Source organism: Salarias fasciatus, chromosome 6, assembly GCF_902148845.1.
Source record: "Salarias fasciatus chromosome 6, fSalaFa1.1, whole genome shotgun sequence".
Taxonomy (NCBI): Eukaryota; Metazoa; Chordata; class Actinopteri; order Blenniiformes; family Blenniidae; genus Salarias; species Salarias fasciatus.
The window spans coordinates 35,361,292-35,386,540 of NC_043750.1; the positions used below are offsets into that span (position 1 = coordinate 35,361,292).

Genomic DNA, 25,249 nt, shown 5'->3' on the forward strand with positions numbered 1-25,249 from the left:
ATTCTGCTTTCTGGGGCATATAGGTTTGCTTGGCTCAATAAAAGTGAGCATTAGTGTGTTGTTTGATGGTAGCATGAGGGATTGTTTGAATGGTAAAAATACTATCATAAGGGCCAGTGGAGAATGCTCCGCCTCCTCTGTACTGAGACCCACGCTCCGCCTCTGCCCCGATGCTTTTAGTCGTAGTTTATTTTAAAACAAGTGCGCGCGGTGCGCGTGACGCAGACTGGATTGGGCGGGCACGCGCCTCGACGCGCGCGGATGACGCGCCTCCTCCGCGGCGCGCGGCTACAAATGAAGGCAGAAGAGTTTGGAGGAGAAAGTTTGTCCTCACACACCGGGGAGCGGTTATTCATGACTTAAATGGCGGAGGAACTGTTAAAGGAACACCATGAGAAAAGCAGCGCGGTGAGTGACAAGACTCTGATTTACTCGAGGCTTCGTGGCGACTTTCTGCAGAGAATGCTCACATGTTTTAAAGTTCAGGTCATGATGGCTTCATGAGTCATCTTTCAATTAAGAATATTTTCTAAGGTCAGCTATCATCTCTTTGAGGGAACACTTCAATGTTCAGGTTCAAATACTGCAGAATAAAACTGAAAACAAATGTTTTTATTCACTCTTTAACGTCTAATTTAAGCCTTTCAGTAAACTTACAGATAAACAAACAGATAATGTATACTGATCGTCTTGTCATATTTTTTTCTTTGCATCAAACACCATCAAAAATCTACACATTACAGCTTCTGCTTCTTTTCCTTCTGCTACTTCTTTTCATGCATAGTCACCTTTTGTTTATTGATTAGAATTTTAACGTTTAAATATGGCAATTGCAACCGTGTCAGAGAAAACAGACAAAAATCAGAGCTTAAACAGAAATATTGGTAGGAGTGTAGTTGAAGATGTAGGACTTGAAAAGTTACCCACAGCTTTGAGTCGCATGTGAAGAGCTGCACATCTGACAGATAACGAGTCTAAATTGACGCTGACTGGATGGCATTGTCTGTTCTGGGTGATTTTCACGTGGAGGCATCCAGCTTTCTCCATCAGGCTATTTCCAGATAAATTAACTCTCATTAAGGAACTGTGCTGTTATTGTTCATTCAGAGTGGACGGTTCTCCCCCCATCAGACCCCCACATCTGTAATCACACACTGGTATCTTATTTTTCACGTTACCAGCAACATGCTGGTGGGTTGGAGGGTTTTGTTTCCTGGGTGTGGTCATGTGCACAGCTACCAGTCTCCTCGCTGCTCCGTGTGAAGAAAACTCTAGAATCCACCTGAAGGTTACCTCCGAGGTCACCTCAGCTCGTTGTGTGGAATTTAGGATCGCAGCCAAGAGAGTAGCTTCAGGCCGTTTAGAATGAAAATACAGTAGGCCGCCTCTCTCCTTTGAAGACAGACCAGGACTCATGTGATTCCAGACAGAGGCCTCAGCCGGCGACCGGCAGGAGGATCCAGCACGAGGGAAAAAACCTTTTCTGGGCCCTGCACAGTGCACAGCGCGTTAAGCTCTTTCCAGGCTGCAGCATATTAGATTCAAAAACTGGCATTTTAGACGTAGATCAGAGATATGACCGAGATCAGTGGTTTCCAACGTCTTTGCCGCCTCGCAGATTGTCTATAATAAAGCCGATGTCCAATTTTAGATGTTGAACCAGGGTTGTCAAACACCTGACAGGAGCCACAAATAGTTAAAAATCATCCTGAGTGGGCAGAACTGCTAAGAGAGTGCCATGAAAACCTTTAAATAAACTGTTTTTTGTTTGTTTTGTTCTGTTTTTTGTCATGGTTCAGAGCAGGGGTCTCCAACCCTGTTCCTGGAGAGCCCCTATCCAGCATGTTTTAGTTCTCTCCCTACTTCAATAAACCTGGTCAGGACAGAATCATTAGATTCAGGTGTGTTGAAGCAGGGAGAGAACCAAAGCATGCTGGATAGGGGCTCTCCAGGAACAGATTTGGAGACCCCTGGTTCAGAGTATACATGACAGCAATGTCTATATTGTCACAAAACCAAACAATTACTTCTAAAGATTACTACAATCGCAGCATAAAGTCCCTTTTAACGATACCTTCTGGTATAAAACAAAAAATACACTGAAATGCTGTGAAGCTGTTGCATCATGAATGTTCTTTTTATAAAAAATACTCACTATGAAAAGATTGCTTTGAGGTTAATGCTAGTTTCGATCTTTATTGGCAGCATCACCGATGTGTCAGCCCAGATCGTTGTGTTGTGTTGTGTCCACTGCTCTAGAAATTTGCTAAGAAATCAGTGTTTTCTCAGAAATGTTTACACTTTGCTTTGATGTTTGACAGACCGGATTGGAGCCTCTTTCAGGCCAGTTTAGGCCCACAGTGGCCGTATGTTTGACACCCGTGTGTGAGAACACCCCAGTGAAGCTAAAAGCTAAAGACTCACAACTCTCACTGACGTATGACGACATGCAGCAGCTAAATTTTACCCGTTGGAGCTGAGATAGAACTGAAACGTTGATGGCTGTCGTGCTGTGCTGCACATGACAGATGTGCTCCTCTCTCTGTTTGCTTCAGCAGCTCACCAGGTCACTGCTGGCAGTGGCTTTCCTGGCCTCGTTCGGCAGCTCCATGCTGTACGGCTACAACTTGGCAGTCGTCAACTCTCCCGCGCAGGTTTGTGTCGTCATTGTCATAAATTGTCACTCTGGCTGCTGTCAACGTGAAGCCCAAGAACTACAGTGGTGAATTTTCTAGAAATCCCAGTTTTCTCTGGAGCTGGAAGTGTTATTGTCATGTGGCGTCATGTGGGCCGCTGCCTCGGCCTCACCGTATCATCGATGTTCGGCCGTTTTCAGCCATCATGTGCTTCCTTCTGTTCCGTCCATGTTGGATTTGACGTGACGGAGCGGCAGACCATTCCTGTTTGGCCATGGATGGACTCGCTCTGAAGTGCGTGAGGACGTTCAAAGCCACATGTCACTCTAGTCTGGAGGAGTTGGTTTACAGACTGGCTGCTCTTTAGCTCCTGTATCAGAACCAGGGTGGACGGTTTAAAACTCGTTGCTTCAGAGCTGCTCACCTCTTCAGGTTTGTCAGAAATGGTTTTGCCAGCTGTGTATGGATATGATTTAAAGGAGAAGCAGATATGTGCATTGTGGTTCTGCTCTCCTGTTACTCCTGAAATACATATTCCTGATGTTCCTGCCACCTTGAGAAAAAATAACACATTTATTTCTCCAGGCCTCCAGACCTATTTTAGGACTTTAGTGTCATATATTTTTGTTCCTTTAGCCAAACTCCTCATCTTTTATCTGTTTAATAAGGCCATGAATGATAAACAATGTTCTATGGTTCACGTTCTGCAATTTCACGATAGTTCACCATGACGCAAATGTCACGTTTTCTCTCTGGGAGCAACTCTTCATCACTTGGTGACTTGAGAACTGTGTCTTGATGTTTTGAAGCAATGCTCTAACAATATGTTACAAAGAGGATCATGATAAAATTTTGTCAGGTAAATCTTAAAGTTCACACTGTAATGCAGTTATTGCATCGCTGTACCTCAGATTTTCATGTTTGTGTGCCATGAATTAGTCAGGACATGATTGTTTTACTGGTGTGAACATTTGAAGTGACTCTTCATGTTTTCTATTTAGTATTAAATAAAATAAATAAAAATATAAACATCCAACCTTTAAACCATTGGAATAACTCTGACCTGAAAATCCATGCATCGAGGGCCTCATCTGCTAAAGATATGAATGTAGAAAAGTAGGATTACATTAATGTAATGCCATGCATGTTTTCCACATCATGGAAAATAACTGCAAGGACTTTATGCTAATAGATGGCGAGATCAAACCTTCAATCACAGTCCATCAGACTTAGAGATGTGTCGCATATGCTACAAATCAGACTTTAGGTGTTAATCAGCGCGAGAGGATAGTTAAATTACCCCGTTTTGTGTGTTTTGGGCATTAAATTATATTACCGGAGCTAAACTTGTTACTGACATTCACAACTGTTTATTTTAGGCCGACTGGCACAGTTAAAAAAAAAAAAAAGGAGCTATTCAGTTTTAGTGTTGAGCGATTCTCCGCTGTGTCTTTGCAGCACTGACGTGATTCTCTGTCAGTGGATGAAGGTCAGTTGAAGGTCATCTGCTCGTACTGTTGTCAGTCTTTGGTTCTGGTTCATCATTGTGTGTGTGGCTAACAGTTTATAGGGCTTTAATACATCTGAAGAAGTGGGGAAAAAGTTCATACCTAGAACTACATTTTCAGTCATCTGCTGTGAAACATGTGGCCCGCAGTCCAACACCAGGCCGCAGGAGATTTAGCAAACTAAACTGCTTGTTAAGTTGTCTAGTGGAGACCTGTATTATTTCAGAATGAAATGAACTGAGATCATGATGTGACACCGAGACCCAGAAATGGAGAAGAAAAGGCTGCTGTACTTTAACATTCAGTACAAGCTAAAATTAGCTGAACGGCATTTCTGACCAGCTTTTTAATATGATCCTTTCCTGATTGAGATAAAATGGATTCAAAATTAGCAGATGTTGCTCATTCCAGTTTTTATAAGTTTGCCTCTTTCAAGATCAAATCAATCTGTGTGCTCACCTGAACTAATCTGATTTAGACAGTTCAGCCGTGGAGTCTGAGAATAAGTCCGTATAACTGAGTGTGACAAGACATTTTCACTGGAAATTATTTACATGCTCTGGTCAAGACGTGTACTTTTAACATGCATGTAGTTAATCAATAGGTATAATGTCCACTTTTATATGTCGTCACAGAGCAAACGTATTGTTTTCACACCAGATGTTTTGCACACATCAGTGAAGAATTCAGAGCTTATTTGTTGCAGTTAGAGCCGCTCTGTCATATTCTGTGTCAGGGATGGCTGATTGGGGAAGGACCCATTAGGCCATTAGGCCAGGCGACATTAAATTACAGGAGCCCGTTTGATAAGAAGCGCTTAGGAAAAGGAAGGTGGAGCAAGCGGCCAACAAAGCCCTGCCATCCAGGAAGAAATTCAGAGAAAGGCTTGGAGCTGAAATCACAGGGACACAACCAACTCCGAAACACAGATGAACAGAAATGCCGTTTCAGTCTACCTGCACTTGTTAAATTTGCACCAATGCCCTAAATGTTTGCTCTCATATTGGGTCAAATCAGTCTTCATATGAATGAGCCTAAATACAGCAGATCATGAAGGGCCTTGCGTGTTCACTGTGTTATGATCTCCACTTTGATCCGACATGAAATCGGATTAGTCATTTCATGTTTTTATTGGCTGTTTCCACTTAAACCCGATTCTAAATCAATGAGCCCACCATCGTTTTCCTGGACACCCATCGTTCATGCAGGTTTAACCTGACGTCCTCTCCTGACCGTGTGAATATCCTCCTTGTGAAACACAGCGAAGGCCTGATTGTTGCACTGCCGCATGAAAACCGAGGAAAGCTGAGAGAATAACTGCTGTCTTTTTTTTTTTTTTCCAAGCTTGCAGTTTATGACCCTTTTCCCATCCAATTGACTTTGCCTGGATTTGACTGAATTAATGAGCTGATGGTGTCAATTTTTATAGCCAACATTTCTATTCTTCGCTGGTGTCGAGCGGAATGTGTGTGTAGCAGGGTGAATTTCTTGTACGTTGTTGGAAAACCTTCTAAAGCGTCTCTCTACCCGCAGTACATCAAAGACTTCTACAATGAGACGATGATAGAAACGTACGACTGGGTGCCAGACGAGCGTCTCCTCACCGTCTTGTACTCTCTCACGGTGTCGATCTTCGCGATCGGCGGGATGTCTGGGGCCCTGCTGGTGGGCAAACTTGTAACCAAATTTGGAAGGTAACTGACTCTAAATCGATGTTACGTATGTGTTTATTAATCTGTGCTTCAGACCTGATATGTGTGGATGAATCTGATTAAAAAAAAAAGAGTGTCTCCGAACAGGAAAGGGACCCTGGTGAGATCCACCATGCTGGTGTTCATAGGAGGAGCTCTGATGGGCTTCAGCAGGTGGTGCAGAAATCCAGCCATGGTCATTGTTGGACGTTTCATCACAGGAATACACTCCGGTAGGCACGGCGCCTTTTCTAGCACGGGGCCAATGTATAGACGACACACGCTCACGGTGACGGACACATGAAGCCCGCCAAGCAGAAAACACACTGGAAGAACATGCAAACTCTTAACAGGGCGCCTCATTCGTCATGTCAGTGTCAAGTCGGATCCGGACAGGCTTTTCTGTGTGAAGTCTGCATGTTCTCCCCATGTGGGCGTGGCTTTTTCTCACCTTCAGTGAACATTTAGTTAATTGTTGTCTCTAAATTGACGGTAAATATGAATGTGAGTGTCTCTGTGTTTTTCCTGTGATGGACTGACAGCAGGTTTCCCAAACTACACTTTTTTCACTCTTGAATTTACTTTAAATGAACTATTTTAATTGAATCAAGCACATGAGAAACATGTGCAAAGATTCAGACAAAGCAGACATGTCAATTTGACTTTTCTCTATTATTTGATCTGTTTTATATTAATATGTTTCACAAAGTCACTAAGTGCTTGAAATAGAAGTGAGAACACACTCAAGTCACACAGTGAAGGAAGATGGTGTATTAATTCAATCGATAAGCAAGGCTCTGAGGAGACTCGCAGGTCTTAATTTGAGAAGCTAAACACACTTCAAAAGTTTGAGTAATTTAACACAAAGTAATCGGTGAATGTTTTATTTTAGTTTCTTACTGCCGAGCACCGAGCCCTCGTCTCTCCTTTTCTCCAGGAATCTGTCTGAGTGTGGTGCCGATGTACCTCGGTGAGATCGCACCCAAGAACCTGCGAGGCTTCCTGGGTCTGGTTCCCAGCATCCACATCTGCCTGGGGGTCTTCATCGCTCAGGTCCTGGGACTGTCCGAGCTGCTGGGGAAGGTACTGGTACATTTAGTACATTGAAGTCACAATCGGCAGAATAACGTGCTCTATGTTGGAAGGGAACGTAAACTTTTAAACTTTGTCATTCCAGTAACATGTGCTACAGGCCCTCTAGCTTATTGTTCGTACAGATCAGCTGATGCTCCATCCACTGGCTCACTAACAACGTGGTCAATGTATAGAAGACGTGCAGAGAAGCCTCAAGCTACAAACTAATAAAAACAGCCTGCCGATCAAACTTCCTGCGTCCATATCTGAGATATCATGGGTATGAATGGGGAGCAGAGGGGTCACCGATGGGTTAGAGAGTGACTTTTTCAATGGGTTTTCACTCGAAGGTCTGTTACATTCTATATCGAGCAAAGGGAGAACATGCAAATTCCCAACAGAGATGGTGTGAGTTCAGAAGCAAACCCTTTAATTGTATTTTTTTACTCGCATTGTAACTTAAGATCGTTCATTGGTTGAGTACTGATTATTGCATGTTGTTATTTCAGTCTGGTTTTAGAGACACTTTGTGTTTTTTCCACACAGGAGGAGCACTGGCCTGTGCTTCTGTCCCTCATTGTGTTTCCCACCTCAGTCCAGCTGATGCTGTTGCCATGGTTTCCAGAGAGTCCACGGTACCTACTGATCGAGAAGGAAAACGTGCACGCCACCATCGCAGGTTAAAGATCTCCCAGTAATTAGCGTTTTGGGTTCGCCGAACAAAAACTGAACAAGCTGTTTCCGACGGTTTCCAGCCCTGAAGTGGTTTCGCACTAGAGCAAACATCCAGGCGGAGGTGGAGGAGATGCAGGAGGAGCAGCGCTCGCTGTCCTCCATACAGACCCTGTCGGTCCGCAGCCTGCTGACCGACCGCTGCGTGCGCTGGCAGGTCGTCACCATCGCCGTGGTCAACGTCGGCATGCAGCTGTCTGGGATCGACGCGGTGAGGAGGAAGATGGCTGTTTGTCTGTGTGTGTGTGTGCGTGTGTGTGTGTGTGGATTTTGAAGGTGCACTCTACAGACAAACGTTGTTTTCCATCTACTCACACATGAGCAGAAGAACTATTTCGCAGTGGGTTTTGTTTGGTGAAATTAGAGGTTATTAAAGCACTATTTTACCCATCAGGCCCTTTCAAGATGGAGCTGGGCTGAATGTGGCCCCTGAACTAAAGTGTGTGTGTGTGTGTGTGTGTGTGTGTGTGTGAAATGCTTGGTAGCGACTGTTTTTCAAATTAAAAGTTCAAAAGCACAGACAATTTTGATTCCTCTGTTTGCAAATTGGTGCCAGTTCTTCAGCTCCGTTCGCCGTGTTTGTTCTCTGCATTATGTATGCATGCGCTAATGCGGCAATGGTGATGAAACGCGATACGTATGGTTACTAAATCAACGAGACAGCATTTAACTGCACCGATCACCGTCTTGTCCACACATCATCAATGATGGATGTTGCATCAGCAAAGTGTGATTAATGAGAATACACAAATTAATTTCAAGGGGAGCGCTTGTCAGGAGTCCATGCTGATGAAATGTTGTATCTCAAATGCATGACTGATGGTCGAGCTGCGTGATAATGATCACTTTGATCAATCGCCCAACAAGAAAAGTCACTTTTTGGCTCTTTAAGGAAAAATGACAAACTTTAGATTTCTTTTTTTTTTTTTTTTTTAATGCGTGTGTGTCTTTGCCATGTAGTTTCAATCCAGTTTCATTGGCTGAATCTGAATTTCAGATCTGGTTCTACACAAACGACATATTCAAGAACGCAGGAATCCCGGATCCTTTCATCCAGTACACCACGGTGGGGACCGGCGCCATCGAGGTCTTCTCCGGGATGCTCGGGGTGAGAAACCATTACCAACAGCTATCCTGTTAAAGGATAGTCCACTCATTCAAAAGCAAGTAAAGACTATGAAGTGTATGTCGTGGGTTTGCTTCTTTCTTCATCGCTCAGTGTTTTACCATCGAGCGTCTGGGCAGACGACCCCTGATGATCGGCGGCTTCCTCTTCATGGGCCTCTGCTGTGCCGGGATCACTGTGTCCGTCCTCTTACAGGTGGGGGTCAGCAAATATAATATCGCATTATGTTTAAGCCTTGTGGAAACATATCGGCTGTATAAAACTGATTCTCCGTGCTTATTGCATGAAAACATCTGTTCTGTATTTGCTTTGCTAGTTTTAGTGTACTGAAGTAAGTTTTTCAGGTATCTGGACTTGAGTATTTTCTTTTCAAGAACTCTTCACTCTCAACATTGAGCATAAATATCTTAACTCTGCTCATAAACACTCTTGTCACTTGTTATAACTCTTATGAGGACGAGTCAGAGCTACAGTGAAGGGATTAAATCAGCTGATGGAAACAGTTTCTGCTTGAAAACATTCCATGTCTTTCCAGAGTGTAAAGTTTTGAATGTTTTATGTTAAGTCCAGCCAGGTTGCTTTTCCTTTGAAATCAGAAAATAAATTATTTTCTGAATCAAAAGTATGAATCGGGTTCAAAATGATCCACGTCATTAATCTCATGAATCCATGCTGACAAACACTTTTACAATACTTGTTTAGAGTAAACGGGGCTCACTGAAGTTCTTTCATTCTTCAAAATATAATTTAAAAGTTTTACCTTAATTTTAATGTATATAAAAATGAGAAGATCCTGAAAATCCAGTTGGTGGAGCTCTACCAAGTATAACAGGAAGAGTAGTCGTCTGTGTTTGTGTGCAATCAGCCTTCTTTTATTTATTCATTTAGTCTGTCTGTGGTTGGATGGATAGTTTATTGTATTTTTTTCGAAGAAAAATATGTATTCCTGCATTTAAATCTTTTATTTTATTTATTTTATCACAGTAAAAATGACAAATGTCTTTTTTTTTTACTTTTGAGTAGTTTCAAAATAGTTACTTTGTGTAACCCAATGAGAAATTAAACTGATTAATTGCAAATAATATAAGAAAGAGAGGAGGTGATTATGTACAGTGATTAACTGAATGTCACCAAGCCTGCATGTTGCAAAACATTAAAGCTTGTGTGCAACATAAATAAGCTGCAATGATGAAATATTGATGTTCAAGCTGTGTGTTTCATTTACATAGCGCCGATTACTACATAGTTATAAAACGGTTGTTTTACATGGAAAAACACAGCGATCCCAAAGTGTAGGAGACTCGGATGTGCAGGTTTTCTGCTTGCATCAGTTGGTTCTCAGTTTAAGGAATAAGAAAAAGGATAAGAAGCTGACAAACGCATTTATTCCATCTACTCACGCATGTGCAGAGGATCTCTCTACTACGGCCATGGTGCACAAGTACAGGAGCAGAATTTCCGTCTTCAAGGAAACAAAGCGTTTTCAGAAAAGTAGTAGAAAATGGTCCACGGTCCCAGCCAGCCCGAAAAATAAACTTTAACAAATGGGAATGTTTTTAGCCTAATTTTAAAACGAGTGACCATCGTTTTATTCTTCTATCTATTTATTTATTCTCAAATAAAGTTACAGCAACAACAAATAATGTGTTTGACAATTATACAAACAAAATACAGGAGAAGAAACAAGCAAACTGAGAATGATCACCTTTTAGAAAATGCCTTTTGACACATGACGGCTTTCATACTCTATTTTAATTCTTGTATATAAACTGTCATTGTCTCTGGTATTAACACATCACTTGTGTGTGATCGACAGCCTCAGCTGTCCCTCATGCGCTACATCAGTGTCGGCTGCGTCGTTGGGATCATTGCCGGCTTCTGCATCGGTCCAGGTGAAAAACTGCTTCCAACTCTCTGCAACTTTTAACCAGCCCATCACACACTCACACACCCACACCAGTACTAGATGTGTGCAGTGTAAAAGGTAACACTGCTCCCTGGTGGTAGCTCGCACAACAACAGGCAAAAGAAGAAAAAAAAAAAAAAAAAAGGAGCTTCGCTTCCTCCCAAATTCCTCCTCTGCTGCCGAGGAGAAATTTTGTTTCATTCGTCTTGTAAATTAGGAAATCACAACTGCCACACCACATCCATTCCCACAGCCGTTTGCTCCCCGGATGAGATGAGTGAAGTGAATTAAGAGGCAATAGTTTACGGCGTGAGGAGCCACGTCGGGCGGACCTGCGAGGATGATGAATTATAAGGAATCTGGTTTACACAACGTCATCAGTCAAGCCGGCGAAATCCATACCTCGGCGAGCGAGGATTTCTGTTGCCGCAATTAAATCTTTAATGGCTCATTGTTCATAAGCTAGCCGTGATGAATACGGTTTCCTTCAGACGAAACCCTGCTTGCACAGTGACGCCCTCCGTACATACCGCAGATGTTGACAAATTACGGCCTAGTTATGGCTTTGACAATATTAAACCTTCCTCTCTGCAGTTATCACGCGCAGATAATGAGGACGTCATTTGGAAAGCTGATCATTAGAGGTTTTACTAATGCATATTTCTCCCTCATAGCTTTCACTTCAAACCATGAAGAATCGTGTGTTTAACGCTGAAACAACGTGTCGTAGATCTTCCATTTCAAACTAATGAATTGTACAAGTTCCGGATAAGCCGTTTTGAGGTTCGGAGTTGGACTTTTGCCAGGTTGACGAAGACCTCTCTCTTGTCTGACGGTGTTTACTGAGTAATAATGGACATAATGAAGTAAAAGGAGAGCAATCCAACAGTGCTCGGTCCTGAAGAAGGCTTCTGCTTGTGTTATATGGTCTTCTGTTAATTTGGAACGGCTGCCAATGAATAGTACAGAGAGGGAATATTGATGAAGTAGAAGATGAATGAAGACGCGGAAGTTAATTTCACAACACCCAATAGATCCACACTGTTGTACTGAGTGATTAAATATGATTTGTTTTACAACTGAGCGCTTAGTTACATCAGACCAATAGGTTTAACTCACTCCGAGTGCAGCGTTGGGTGATGTTGCCGAAGTGTTTCCTTCCAAATAACACAAACCCCTCTGCTTCCCCTCAGCCGGCGTGCCGTTCCTCATCACCGCCGAGCTCTTCAAGCAGTCCCACCGCCCGGCCGCCTACACCGTGGCCGGGTGTCTCAACTGGCTGTCCAACTTCACCATCGGCTTCGTGTTTCCCTTCCTCGAGGTGAGAACCAGCCCATGTGCCACAAACTGTGACGGTGTTGTCACAACAACAGTGACGGAGAAACAACAGGAACGACAACAGAAAGGTCTTCACCTTCAAACGACCAAAACCTTCTGAAAAGTTCACAAAACCTCCAAATTACCACCAAGGCCATCGGGCCGAGCTCGTCTCACGCGCCCTCCAGGTTTCCTTTGTTTGACTCTTGGAGGTGATCTCCACAGAGATCCGGACTCTGCGTGGATCCGCCGTGGCTCCGTTTACGGCGCCAGGCAGGGAGCCGTTACGATATGAGCCGTGCGGCCCGCTTTGAATGGAAGCGGCTCCCCAAATACCAATAAAACTTCCAATTAATCTCACGACCTTGCTGTCTGTCGTTGTCCTCGGTGACGTTCCACGACGGCAGTAAATATGTGATGATAATGAAACGCGCAGCACAAAGAGATCCCGTCCGTTTATCACGCCGCGAGCCTGCATTCTAGCATCCTTTAGCTCGGTGCTTCAGTTTAACAGCTAAAACCTTCGCTGTTTAATCACATTCCCATTTCTTAGGTCAGTGGTTTGCAGCGTCCTTGAGATTCATGGTATTTTCTCTAAGAAACCCTGCTGGTCACGCCCACCGTACAAACAACGTTTTGCTCTAGTTTATAGAAAGTATCGGTTTTTTTTGACGTGCAAATCTAAATTTGAAAACTTCCAATTAGGCAGAGTTACAGGCCCCCGTGTTAACTGGCAACCCAAATAAGGGGGGCCCAGGCCTCAGAAGGACAGAAAAATACACATTATTGATATGGGATGTAATAATCATTGATTATTGGGAGGAGTTGATACTAACATATGTGATGCAAAATGACATTTACTACCTATGTTAGTGGTTGTTATTTTTCATTACTGCATCTATTTCTAACCTGTCTGAGTCACTAAGATGCTGCTTCTTCATGAAAAAAATAAAAAGCATATGGAAAAAAAAAAAGAAGCGTTTTCCCAGCTGGTTCTCCAGGACTTTTATTTGCTGACTTTTTGAACATCGATCTTCCACGAACGCTCGTCATCTGATCCATTTTCTGCAGTAACGTTTGCCTCTGTTACCCGGCTCTGCCGTTCTCCTGCAACTCAAAGTGTTTGATAATTTCTTCAACCTCCATGGTTTCCTGTTTCATTTGTGCTGGTGAGGGCTCGGCACCATCCAGCCACTTCATGGAAGCTATGCTGTTTCCAGTTCTTGTGTAAGCATATCTAATTAATGCGAAAGACGTCATTTGAATGCTGATGCTTGCACTGTGATGCCACTGACGGTGTTATGAGTTCCTCACCAGCAACATGCACGCAAAGTCAAAGCATAAAGGATAAACCTTAGCATGCTCTCAGCAGGATCTTGGTAAATCAGGATTAGGGTCGGCAGACACCGGGGGACAGTCGCCGTATTTTTCTAATGAAATAGAATTTCCAGACTTCCCTCTTCTCCCCATAATTTACGTCTTTGCTCGAAATGAAAACGGATGTTTTCTCAGCGGCTGGTTGATGTGTCCGTAAGCAACTGTTTCCAAACTTCACGCGGTGATGAAGTGCCGTTGTTTCAGGAACAGCTTGTTCAGGAGCCTTCAAGTGGAACTAATTAATCCACTAATTTATAAAATAATTAACTTGCGTTAGATTACTTTCTTTTTGGGTTAAATTTGTGCTAATTTGCTTAAATTTGCTTTAATAGCTTCATCTTTGGTGTTGTTTTCCCAAATTTTATGTCTCCTCATAGTTGTTTTACCATGGAAATGATTGTGTGGCCCCAAACTTGATTTCTTTTGTTTTCCAATTTCTGCGTTAAAGTCCAGGAAGTCTTAATGACGATCAAAATGTTTTGGTATGAACGCTTCCTGGACTAAAGGCTGAAATTGTTGGAGATAAGTACAATTAAAAAGTCTTCTTCTCTGAATAGAAAAAAAAACCTTAGACTCAAAAACAAACTGCTGGATTGATGTGAAGACGCTGTAAGGGTCTCTGAGTTTGTATGCATTTTAAAGGCAGCACTGTTTTTTCCCTGATCCTTCAGTTTGACGTCTGTTTTGTTCTCTTCCCTCCAGATTGCCATGGGTCCTTTCTGCTACCTGCTCTTCTGTGTGATCTGCTTGGGAGTGGCCCTCTACACCACCTTCATCATTCCCGAGACCAAAAACAAGACCTTCATGGAGATCAGTCAGATGTTCGCCGCCAGGAACAACATCCTGGAGGAAGAGCTGACGTCCAACGGCCACCTGAAGCTGCCTCTGATGAACCGATACGGAACGCTGGGCCAGCTGGAGGAGTAATAACGCAGCAGCCGGAGAAGCAGGCCGACCGACCCGTTACTGGTATGAGAGGGGAGCGAGGGGGAACTACCGCCTTCAGACTTCTCTGTAGCCACCGTCGCTCTTTACATCGAGCCAGAATGCATCTCCTGTGTGAGATCTGAGAGGGAAATCACATGTTCGGGTATTTCAAATCGGCCATCAGACACGTTTTAATCCATTTCTCTGACTCTTTCGGCGTGAAGTGGTTTCTCACGATGCTCTCAGAAGTTTTGACTTGGTATAACTCCGTCTGAACTCCTCTAATGACCACATCAATGTTTACATTCAAGGCTGACTGACCTTATTTTGTAGCTGGAAACACAATCAGTGTGGGAGGAATTGATAAAACACGTGATGCTGTGCGGAACTGAAGGTATGCAAACAATTTGTCCAACGAATCAGCGGATCAAGGTCACAAGACGCCATGTGACTTGTTCTGCTTTCTCTTCTGTCACTGTACGTTCACACTGGTTGATGGAGAATGTGAACAGAAACTGTTTCGTTTGTTTTCGTTTTTGTTTCATGTTTTTGTGTCTCTTCATGTGAGAGACCTGCATATTGTGGCTACTGTCGTAGTCAATTCATCTGTCCAAATACTGTAAATGTATGTCTATGTAAACCTTACTGGGGAGTAATTATTTAAGAAAATCGCAGCAGCGGTTTGGACAATGTGCAACTGTATCGCTCATCCCATCAACCCGTATTTTATTGAAATGTAACAAAACAAGTCAGATGTTGAAAGTTTTATGCTGTTTAATAAAATGTGAAGAAGCAACATGTGAACAGAATCCAAACACTCCGACGTCTCCTCTGAGGCTCAGATTATTTAACCTCCTGGAAAACTGTTGATGTAAAGCTGTCATTTTGAACCCATGGGCACAGTCTCCCGTCACATAAAAGAGGAGCGCGACCATCCAGCTTCGTGATCAGTGCGCAGTTCTGCCTGCTTTTCGGCTGGTTGCGAGCTGCAGGAGCGCCGACGGCGGCAGAACACTGCTACACTATATAACTGCTGAACATCAATATTTGCTCATCTCTTTCTAAGACAGGTGTAGCACATTTCTGCAGGACAGTGTTGAACTCGGTACTGAGGCCCCATTTGAGAAGTGGAATGCTTTGCCTGTCATCATGTAAACGGAGGAAAACTACACTTTCTGGAAACACTCGCGCTCCGTCTCCCTCTACTGTGCTGAGCATTTTCAAAGATTTGTTTACCTCCATTTACACAGAGATGAAGTTGGATCCTTGTTGAAAAAGTTTCAGAAAGTTGCGTTTTCAGTGGCTCTGAGCACCGTTGTCGTGTAAACATCCAAAACACAACATAAGTTTTACCTTTTCACTTAAAATCTTCATGTAAAAGGGGCCTAAATTTGCCTTTAGTGTGAATGTGAGTGGATGATGAAGCAGTTTAGAAGATAGATGAATCAATCTAGATGTAACTAATATTTTGTTTTTCTTGCTCAGTGTGAAATATCCTCTGAGTTTTACTAAAAGAGGTCATGAGCATCTGTTGACCTTGATATTTATAAAGCGTGTAGCAAGATCATGGTGTAAGGGACAATGGAAAAACGTAGCAGTGTGTGCCAGCGCCATGACTGCAGCTCTCTAAGTGTCTCAAACCTGCCAAGCCCTGTGATTCGCTACGGCAAATTTGGGAGTCATACAGTATGTTGAGAGATGGAAAGCGCCGCTCATCTCTCTCCGCTGCCTGTAGGCTGCTTGATCCATCTGTCGGCCTCTGCAGACGGGCCCCACAACCCCACCCCCAGCTGAGTCCGAACGGATCCACGTCGTCACAATCCCGCCCGTCCTCGAATCACAGACGAACGAAGAGGGGTCGACGGGGCCGCCGCTGCCGCAAATATCAGCATATCGGCCGCATGGCTCCGGCTGCACGGCGCACTCGCCGCTGCACTTTTCAGACAAGCTTACTGTCTCGGAAAAAACAAGGAGGAAAAGGTGAGGGGAGCCGGTGATGGAAGGTCAACCTTTGCAGTTGTTGATTTGCTGCTGAGAGACAAATGGACGCCAGAGTTTCAGTGCTGATAGCAGAGCGGCGGCGGCGTGGCTGTTCATATGTAACGTCACTCTCAAACAAAGGGCTCCTTGTCACAAGGACTACAGTATATTTCTGTGGATAATGCCACAGTGTTGTGCACATGTGAAAAGACGCGCGCACACACACACACACACACACACACACACACACACACAAGGGGAGAGGAGAAACCTCGCTCCGCCTCGGGCTGGCAGAAGCTATAAATCAAACAAATAGCATCACAGCCTGGCGAAGGAAGCATTCCAACAGATAAAATGCTCTCCCACACAACAAAGCCACACTCACTGCGTAATTAATTGCAACAAATTACCTCTTCCTCTCCCTGTCGGCCCCCACCTCTCCTCTTTTACGGCACTGACAAGCGCACTACACGCTCTGCATCCATCCACGTGTGTGTGTGTGCGCGCGCGCGCGACCGCGCCACAGAGGAGGCACTTGACGCACACGCACACGTGCGCCTCGGCCTGCACCCTTCATAAGTGCTTTAATGTGGCTTATTGCAGTGTGCGGTCCCCTTAGCCGTGGAAATATTCGCTTGACGGATGTGCTTTGTCGCCGGCGCTCCCCGGCGGAGGGCGGCTGTCAGGGAGGAGATGATAACATTAACAGGGAGGCAAGGCGATGACAAATGCCTGTTATCAGCGAACGAGGCCGGTGACAAATCGAACGGCAGCGCCCAGGCAGCCCCGGCGCGGCGTAATAAAAAAGAAGATGGATGGCACACCCAGGCAGGGCCCGCGTTAATGCGATTTCCACTGCTCTCCCTGACTCCCAATTAAGGCTGGGGGTGGTGGAGGGAGGTGGAGGGGGAGGCAGGGAGTGTGAGGAAGGAGGAGAGAGCTATGGGAGGAGGAGGCGAGGCTGAAATGGAGATGAGAGGGAGGAGGGATGAGGTATCTGCTGGATGCAGGGAGAGGAGCGATGCTGCTGAGGATGAGGACGGGGGGCAACACGCAGATTTAATTGTCTGCTCCCTCCTCATTCTCTTTTATTCACATCTCAATCAGGGCCAGGTCTCCCAGGTGCAGCGTCGGATGGCTGAAACATCATTAGACCCACGAACCTGCACACGCGCACATTTCTAACTCCAGAAGATGAAATATCGCCGTTTGGACAGGTAAATTCCCTTTGATCAGCAGCATCGGAGGTGTCAGCTCAGACCTACATGCTCCTGTGGTTTTCTAGTGGTTCAGGATTCAGGGCCTGCTCCCTAAATCAGTGCTTATAAAAACAGAGCTGACAGACAGCTCATGGCTTATAGGCAGACGGAGCCATAGAGATGAGCTACGGCTCTGTCCGGGACGACTGTTCCAGCTCATCCTGTCCGAGGACCCAGATGTTATCTCTTTACTAAAAGGATCAGCGCAGGATATTGAGGAATTGCTTCAGGATGAGGGGGCATCTGTGCCCGAATACCCAAGGGCTGCTGTTTTGTCACTCTGACAGTGTTTTATAAAAGGCTGAGGAAGCTCAGAAGGCTGCAGAAGCGAGTCCCATATATCTCCTGCTATTACACCCAGGCTAGAAAGAGAGGCTTGAAATGACAATGAAATATGGCCCTGGCTCAGAGGGAGAAAAAGAACAGGGTCTAAAGAGGGACGGCTGAGTCTCCCCAGGAGCCTGCAGGGGCTGTGCTCCAAATCAGAGACAGATGCACAGCAGTCCCAGACGCCGGCCCTGCGCTATACTGCAAGCACACAGAGGTGAAAAGGAGAAGATATGTGGTTCAGAGAGGGAAGTCCTCCGAGAGAACAGCCACTCGGTGCCTTTGCTGATATTAGTCTGAAAGAACAAGGAGAAATTAGAGCCCTGCAGGAGGAAGGGAGCGGGAGAAGTGTGCAAGTGGGAGGGGGGGGGGGGGTAAAAGTTCAAACTCGGCAAGGACCCCTGCATCATTAAGTTGTCAAGTGGACGGGAGGCCCCGAAATATGACTTGGAGTTATTGCCAGGGCCGGGGCTGATGATATAAGAATTACAGTACATGGATCATAGCCGGATCGATAGGTAGACAAAGTCATTATGGAGGGGCTAGAGTTCAATGCCTCCCTGGGGCTGCGAGCTGGGACAGAGGACTTGTATTTATCACCATGGCAATGTGTAACACACACACACAACACACAGGTGGGCAGCTGTGTAGTTATATTTTGCTTGTTGCTCTTATTTCCAAAGCTATCTGTTCCAGCTGTATTGATTGCTGAAGTCATCTGTGGCTGCAGAAATCTCTGCATGTGCTTCTCCAGCGGACATCCATCCACATTTGTCAACATGTTTGCTCCCCGTGAAGGATCCGGGCACACATGTGTGTTTACAGGTGAGCTAAATGTCCCGGCGCATGCACATCATTCAGCGATGAACATTTGTCCTTCGCCGCTCTCTGTCTTTGCAGCAGAGGGATAGGGAGCACGGGCAGGGCAGCATCGATCCTCTCTTTGCCGAGAGAAATTAGGCATGAAATTAAAGCTCCCATCAAAGGCCAGGGCTGGCACTGTCACCTGATCCAGCACTATTTATACTCCCAGGAGATGATGATGATGTCTCCATCACACTGATGATAACAGGACAGGGAGACGTGACAGAGAGAGAGAGAAAGAGAGAGAGAGAGAGAGAGAGAGAGAGATGGATGCAGAGATAGAGTTTCTCCCCTCCATCCACAGTGCCACTGACCTGCCATCATTTATACTGCCAGGGCTCAAGTGCAAGGTTAGCAGCGGCCCGAGCCCCCATAAATCACCGCTCTGCTGGACAGAGAGAGGCTGGGGTCGACGGCTCTCACAGCCAACCTCTGCTGATGACAGAGTATTTATAGATCAGGAAGGAAAAGGGAACGAGGTAGGAAGGAGCAGGACGTGTGTCTAAGTGGCTTGTGAGGAAGTGCACACACACAACTCTCACTGTGTTGGGAAAAAAATATATCTAATAGCGCTGCGCAATCAATATGGAGACATCAACATGCACAACATGCATACAGCGAAATACTGTCTGGACTGGAACATATTATGTTGCCATGATCAATATGTCAACATATTTAGACAATTAGATGCCGGCGAATTAGTTATTAGTGAGTATGTAAAGTCAGCAACTGTGTGGACAGCTCAGTGAGCGTCGTGCGATTAAAAGAGAAAGAGACGAACAAGGAAACTTGAAACAGAGGAGTTATATTGACTGACAGCGCACCGTGTTTCCTACCTGGTGCCATGCGGCAGGAGGAGATCAACAGAAAGTGACCGAAAAACAAACAAGTCAATAAACCACTGGTGGGAACGAAACAAAGCAAAATTCAGATGCTGTTAAGAGAAAAGATGCTTTTATCAGGAGGAAACTCTGAAAGCACAAAGACGTGAGCACCATCTACATAAGGGGGGAGTGAGTGAGTGAGTGAGTGAGTGAGTGAGTGAGTGAGTGAGTGAGTGAGTGAGTGAGGGAGTGACACTGAAACACATTACAGAGCTGCTCTCTGCAGTGATGTGACCTCTCCCAGTGCAAAGGACACGCAGAGCTGTGAGGAACCCAGGAGACAGCAGGGGGAGCTCATTAACCATAGAACACACACACACACACACACACACACACACACACACACACACACACACACACACACACACACACACACACACACACACACACACACACACACAAGGTAAAAACCAAAGGAAGAGAGGGTTTATCATCTGGGAGAGTGTAAATCTGAGAGCAGGTCCAGCAGCTCAAACACCGGCTCTGGTCAACCACAAGATGATAGGTTGTTCTGGTGTCAAACACAAAACACTTCCTTTCTGGCTGAAGGTTTGACACATGGTTTCTACCGCTAGAGCAAAAACAAACTGTGACAAGAGTTTGAACAAAGAATAATGATCAGAAAAAGCGAGAACAGAAATTGACAGATGATTTTCTGGACAGAAAAGAGTCCAGTCGACGGTGAAAAGGATCAACTTTGAGTCACTCTGCAAAATTTCAGTCAGGATCCTGTTTAATTAATGTGTGTTGAGAGCAGGAGGAGCCGTTACCTGGATAGTTCATCTATATGAAATTGAGAAGTGCAGGATTTAATCAGTGTTTGATTGTCCAGAACTCATTTTGGTGATAAAATCCCTGATATTAAGACAGCACAGAGTCAACAGATAAATAATATTAACACACAACTAAGGAAATTTCACATACACTGTAATCCACAAAAGGATTCATATTTTTTATTCAAAATGAGTCACCTATTTGCTAAAATAACTATTTGAAAAGATGGTTCTGAAAAAACAGTCCTTCAGTGATTCTTTGTGTCGTTTACAAGACGTGGAATTTATATGACACAAGCTGAAAACAGAAACACTAACTTGCCTCGTAAGTTATTTTCAAAAAGTTTTGTGCTTTAGATTGTTATTAATCTCACAAAAAGTCTCTAAGCCTGAAACTGATGATTGATGTGTGTATTTACTGTGATAACACTTTGACAGTGGAGTTATGTGCAGCGATAGTGAACCATGCTGGACGATACGTTTGGATTACTCATCATTAAAAAGTAAAATTACATGAATATCCGCTCTGATAACTGTCAAAGAAATCAACCCTGGTTATAAATCGATGCCATTTTCTCCATTTAATCAGCTGATTTGATTCTTTTACGTTTGGATTTTATAATATTTATATTCCATTCTCTATCTCGATTCATCGAAGATTGATTTTAAAGTCAGGAAAAATAAAAACAATTACATGTCATTGATATGTGCTCAAATAAGCTGAGAAAAGTGACACATATTTGAAGGTTTAAATTTAAAAAAACAAATGGTTAAAAACATAAATACATGTCTATATACTAAAGCTCTGTGTTATACAGTCATTTTTTACATTTGATACAGTGCTGGGTGTTATAGGAAAAGTTGTCTAAATGTGACATTCTAAATCTGGTATTTGCTTGAAAATTAAATAGAACGTCCATAATATGAACAACATAAATCATCAAATAGAAATCTCATCAAATCAGATCATTAGTTTTTTTTAGTTAAACAAAAAAATTCACCAAATATGATCAAATTTGACTGATTAAAGGCTGAACACAGGGGTGTTGAACATGAGGCCTGTGGGTCAAAATCGGCCCCAAAAGACACCAAATCACCAAGCAAATCCTCAAAAACGTCAAAGAAAACAATGATTTACATTAATTTCTGAAGAGTAGTGAACAAAACACAACACTGAGACTCGAGCTGAGATTACAGCGAAGCTGCCTTGAAAGTGACTGACCTCACTGTTCTCAAACTCACCTCAGCGCCACGCTGTGCGGGTGAGTTTCTAAAAACACGCTTATTGCAGCAGCTATAGCAGAGGCTTTTTGGATATTTCACTGTATTTTGAACCAGAAGATGCTGAGATTGTAGTAATTTGAAAATATAGGCATTTTTTTTTAATCACATATTTCATTTATTTCACATATCAAACTTTTTTTTTCTACATGCGATCTGACTATTGGAAATTTTCCTTTTACAATTCCAAGACGTCCGCTTTCCTTTTCTCCTCTCTCCTTCTCTTCCCCCTGCTCTCCCCTCCTCCCCCCTCCTCCCCAGCAGAGCAGCCCTCCTCGGGACATGAAGGTCAGCGTGGCAGATAGGAGGAGTGTTTGATCGATAAGCGCCACCCTCCCCGCGGCTCACCGACAGCTCCTGTCAAGTATCCAGCAGGACTCCTATCAAATGGATCAACTCTTCGCCCAGCTGACAACCCCCCCCCCCCCAACCCCCCACCCCCCGCGGCCCACCCCTCGCTTTAAAGGAGAGCTGTCACTAAGTGCCACTGTCACATACCAGTCAGGTGTTTTCAACGCACTGATAATGTGCCAAAGAATTTCACAATGTGTGTGTGTGTGAGTGTGAGTGTGTAAGGGAGAGAGAGCTGATGAAAGTTGGCCTGTCGGGTGTGTTTGCGTGTGTGTGTGTGTGTGTGTATGTGTGACCCCTCTGACCCAATTAGGTGCTTATCATCTCACATCAAGCTACATAAATATAAGATTTCTTTGCTTAATTAGATTCAACAAAGCCAGCGTTCACATTTCACTCCGAAATTTTCCTTTTCATGAACAAATATCGTCGTTTGTTAGAAGTAACGACAGCTGAGATGACTTCTGAAGCTTTTAAGCCACACTTGTGCCTTTGTCTGGGCCGCCGTCTGCGTGTCACCGAAGAAGAGGCTCTTCTCAGTGACCCACATCACAGATGTTGGAGGTGGACGAGACCTTCGTGTGAAGTCTGACGAATCGCTGTTTGTGAGTCCGGCGGCCGCCATAAGGCTCGCATTCTTCGGTGCTTAACACATTGACGACTGTGTCCTTAAAGTGAGATGCAGCAAAGCTGCTGCTGTGTGTGTGTGTGTGTGTGTGTGTGTGTGTGTTTGTGTGTCTTAGAGGTGGGGGTTTAGGGTGACAAGGAGATAGTGTCGCTGATTGACACGTGAAGAGCAACTAAAAAATGCTCCCCTTTGGAATGCGACAATCTCCCCAGCGTCCCACGTTGCTCTGCGTTCGACAGTGAATTGCTAAAAGCATTCCTGGCTGTTGGGGTGAGGGTGAAAAGAGGGTGAAAGGAGATGGTCTACTGCTAAAAAAAAAAAAAAAAAAGAACAAAAAAAAAAGGGGGGGGGGGGGGTTGTTTACCCCTCAGCTCACAGGTCTGCAAACACAACAACACACCAATGAAGGAAGAAGGGAGAAAACCTGACGGACTTTTTCTACATGTGTTGTCTCCGCCGAGCTTCTGTGGCGAACAGTTCAAAGCGAGCAAGTCAACCCCACAGTCGGCATTTTAACTGAGGACAGGAGTTCAAAAGAAGCTTGGTGGTCCCCAAACTCCTCCAGCCACATACACAACCCCCCCCACCCACTACCGCCCCGAACCCACCCACCGAGGCTGGCAAGGTCGTGGTCGCGCTCTGAGGAGAGGTCCTCACGGAGCGGCAGGTTAAACCGACCACACGACAGGGCCAAAAGGCCCCCGCTTACAACGTCTAATTGGTTCCACAGGTTGCAGACTGCAGAGGAGAGTAGGGGGGGCAGGCGGGGGAGCGCCGGCATGGGGGTGACAGACGGTTTAAAAAAAAAGAAAAAGATGACGTGGGGAGAGAAGATGAAGAGCGAGACCGGATTGAGATTTTAAGAAAATGACACAAAATGGACGAGGCGAGGAAGAGATCAGCACAGGCGATGATTATGAAGACGCGGGGACGAGCAGAAGGTTCCTCTTTCCATGATGCAATTTTACGGCGACTTTTTACTGCAGCGCCGAGACCGGTTTAGTCATGGAGAGCTGAGGGATGACTGCAGTCGCTCTCAATCCCCGCTGTGTCACTTAAACACAGCTCACATCTCCAAATATTCCACAAAGACGCCGATCAGATTAGACCTGGTGTGAGCAAGTCGCTGAAAATGACTCTTCGCCGTTGTTTCTTTAAAATAAATGGAGTTACAGAATCAATTTAGATTTTCTAATAACCTGCATGTAGTTCTGTTCTGGAAGGCTTGTTCTGCTGTCAGCAGTGTTTGATGTTCATCTGAAGACTGATTCACTCAGTCCGATTAAAGACATTGCTCACAAGACCTTTTCTGGACTTTATATTACGCAAAGTCTTCCATTTTCAGCCGCTCAGGCTCCGGTGAGGGTGCAGTTTCTAGCATGCATGCAAAAGTTGACATAACACCTGTTCTTGAAAGACATGGATTTACGAGCCAGTGACAACAAGAAGAAACAAAACTTCGGTTGCTTCAGCGTACTACGCAAGAGGGAGCGCTTACATGTTCCGCACCATATGTTAGTGTACTCTCAGACGTGCACACTCTGAGGCCCAACCAGAGGCCGTAAAGATACCCTCGTGTTAGCAGGCCAGTGTTTCCAGCCGGGACGCTAACATGCACAGCAGATTATAAATATATATCCACACTGTTTGCAACAGTTGGCAGCAAAACATAACATGGAGTTTTTACAGATATAAAATATGTTGCTTATTCTTAGAATATTTGTAATCTTTACTTGTCATCCCCCCCCACAGGAACATGAGGAACTCCTCGGCATGGTCGACCCTCATCTCTTCCCCAGACGGACGCGGCATTCAGAGCCTGCGGGTGGACGTCCAGCAGAGGAGACCGCTCCGCAGCGTTCAGGTGATCAGCAGGATGAGCAGAGCGCCGAGGGCCTGAATAGATCTCCGCTCCGTTTGTGTGTCTGGATGTATCACATGAGACACAATCTGAGCACATGTTAAGTTGCCATGAAAGCTAGCTAACTAGCATTAGCCTCAAAGCCGTGCTGTCAGGGAGAGTTTGTGAAAACATGCATATTGCAAAATGCAACAGTTGTACAAGGATTCTGGACATTTTACTGTATTTTGCATCATTAAATGTTGTTTTATGTTGAGACTGCAGTAGTATTTTATTCAAAATGTTGTTATTTCGAAAACTGCAGACTATGTCATCATGTATGTCTGCACAACAACACTTTAGAGAACATCTGAATGTTATTTTGGCACTGTTTCACCAGTCCGGTTCATTCGGCTGTATGTGGCCACTGAACTAGAATGAGTTTGACGCCTCTTTCATAAAGCATGCCAAAGTGATAGAATAGACTGCGTTTTCTATACAAGAAACAAACAAGAACGACACGATGAGTGAGTTTAAACAAGACTGTTCGAGAGAAGCTTCTTTGCATGTATCAGTGTTTTTTTTTTTTTGCTTTCATTCATTGGAGTGTTTAGAAGGAGCTCCGAGCTTCAACAAGCTTGAAAAAACTTGAGAAAACAGAGCTGAATGTGTTGGTAGAGGAGTTTCTGAAAAAATATAGGAGCGTTACAATAAATAAATCTGAATTTGGCACAACAGGGTGAAAAGAACACAATCTGGGAGATGATT

General features: G+C 44.5%; 1 protein-coding gene across 1 annotated transcript; it reads left to right on the plus strand.

Moving 5' to 3' along the window:
• The first annotated feature begins 363 nt into the window (after window positions 1–363).
• slc2a15b (solute carrier family 2 member 15b) lies at window positions 364–14,294 on the plus strand. Its single transcript, XM_030093422.1, has 12 exons — window positions 364–408; window positions 2,556–2,654; window positions 5,678–5,838; window positions 5,944–6,068; window positions 6,773–6,918; window positions 7,456–7,588; window positions 7,665–7,852; window positions 8,639–8,749; window positions 8,861–8,962; window positions 10,584–10,659; window positions 11,867–11,994; window positions 14,070–14,294. The coding sequence occupies exons 1-12, from the start codon at window positions 364–366 to the stop codon at window positions 14,292–14,294; spliced, it is 1,539 nt and encodes a 512-aa protein (XP_029949282.1).
• The last annotated feature ends 10,955 nt before the right edge of the window (window positions 14,295–25,249 follow it).

Excerpts from the sequence above, each read along its gene's own strand:
- slc2a15b (XM_030093422.1), top strand. The coding sequence starts at position 364 with ATGGCGGAGGAACTGTTAAAGGAACACCATGAGAAAAGCAGCGCG. Across the intron at positions 7,853-8,638 it reads AGCTGTCTGGGATCGACGCG|ATCTGGTTCTACACAAACGA; the intron begins GTGAGGAGGAAG and ends TCTGAATTTCAG. Across the intron at positions 8,750-8,860 it reads TCTTCTCCGGGATGCTCGGG|TGTTTTACCATCGAGCGTCT; the intron begins GTGAGAAACCAT and ends TTCATCGCTCAG.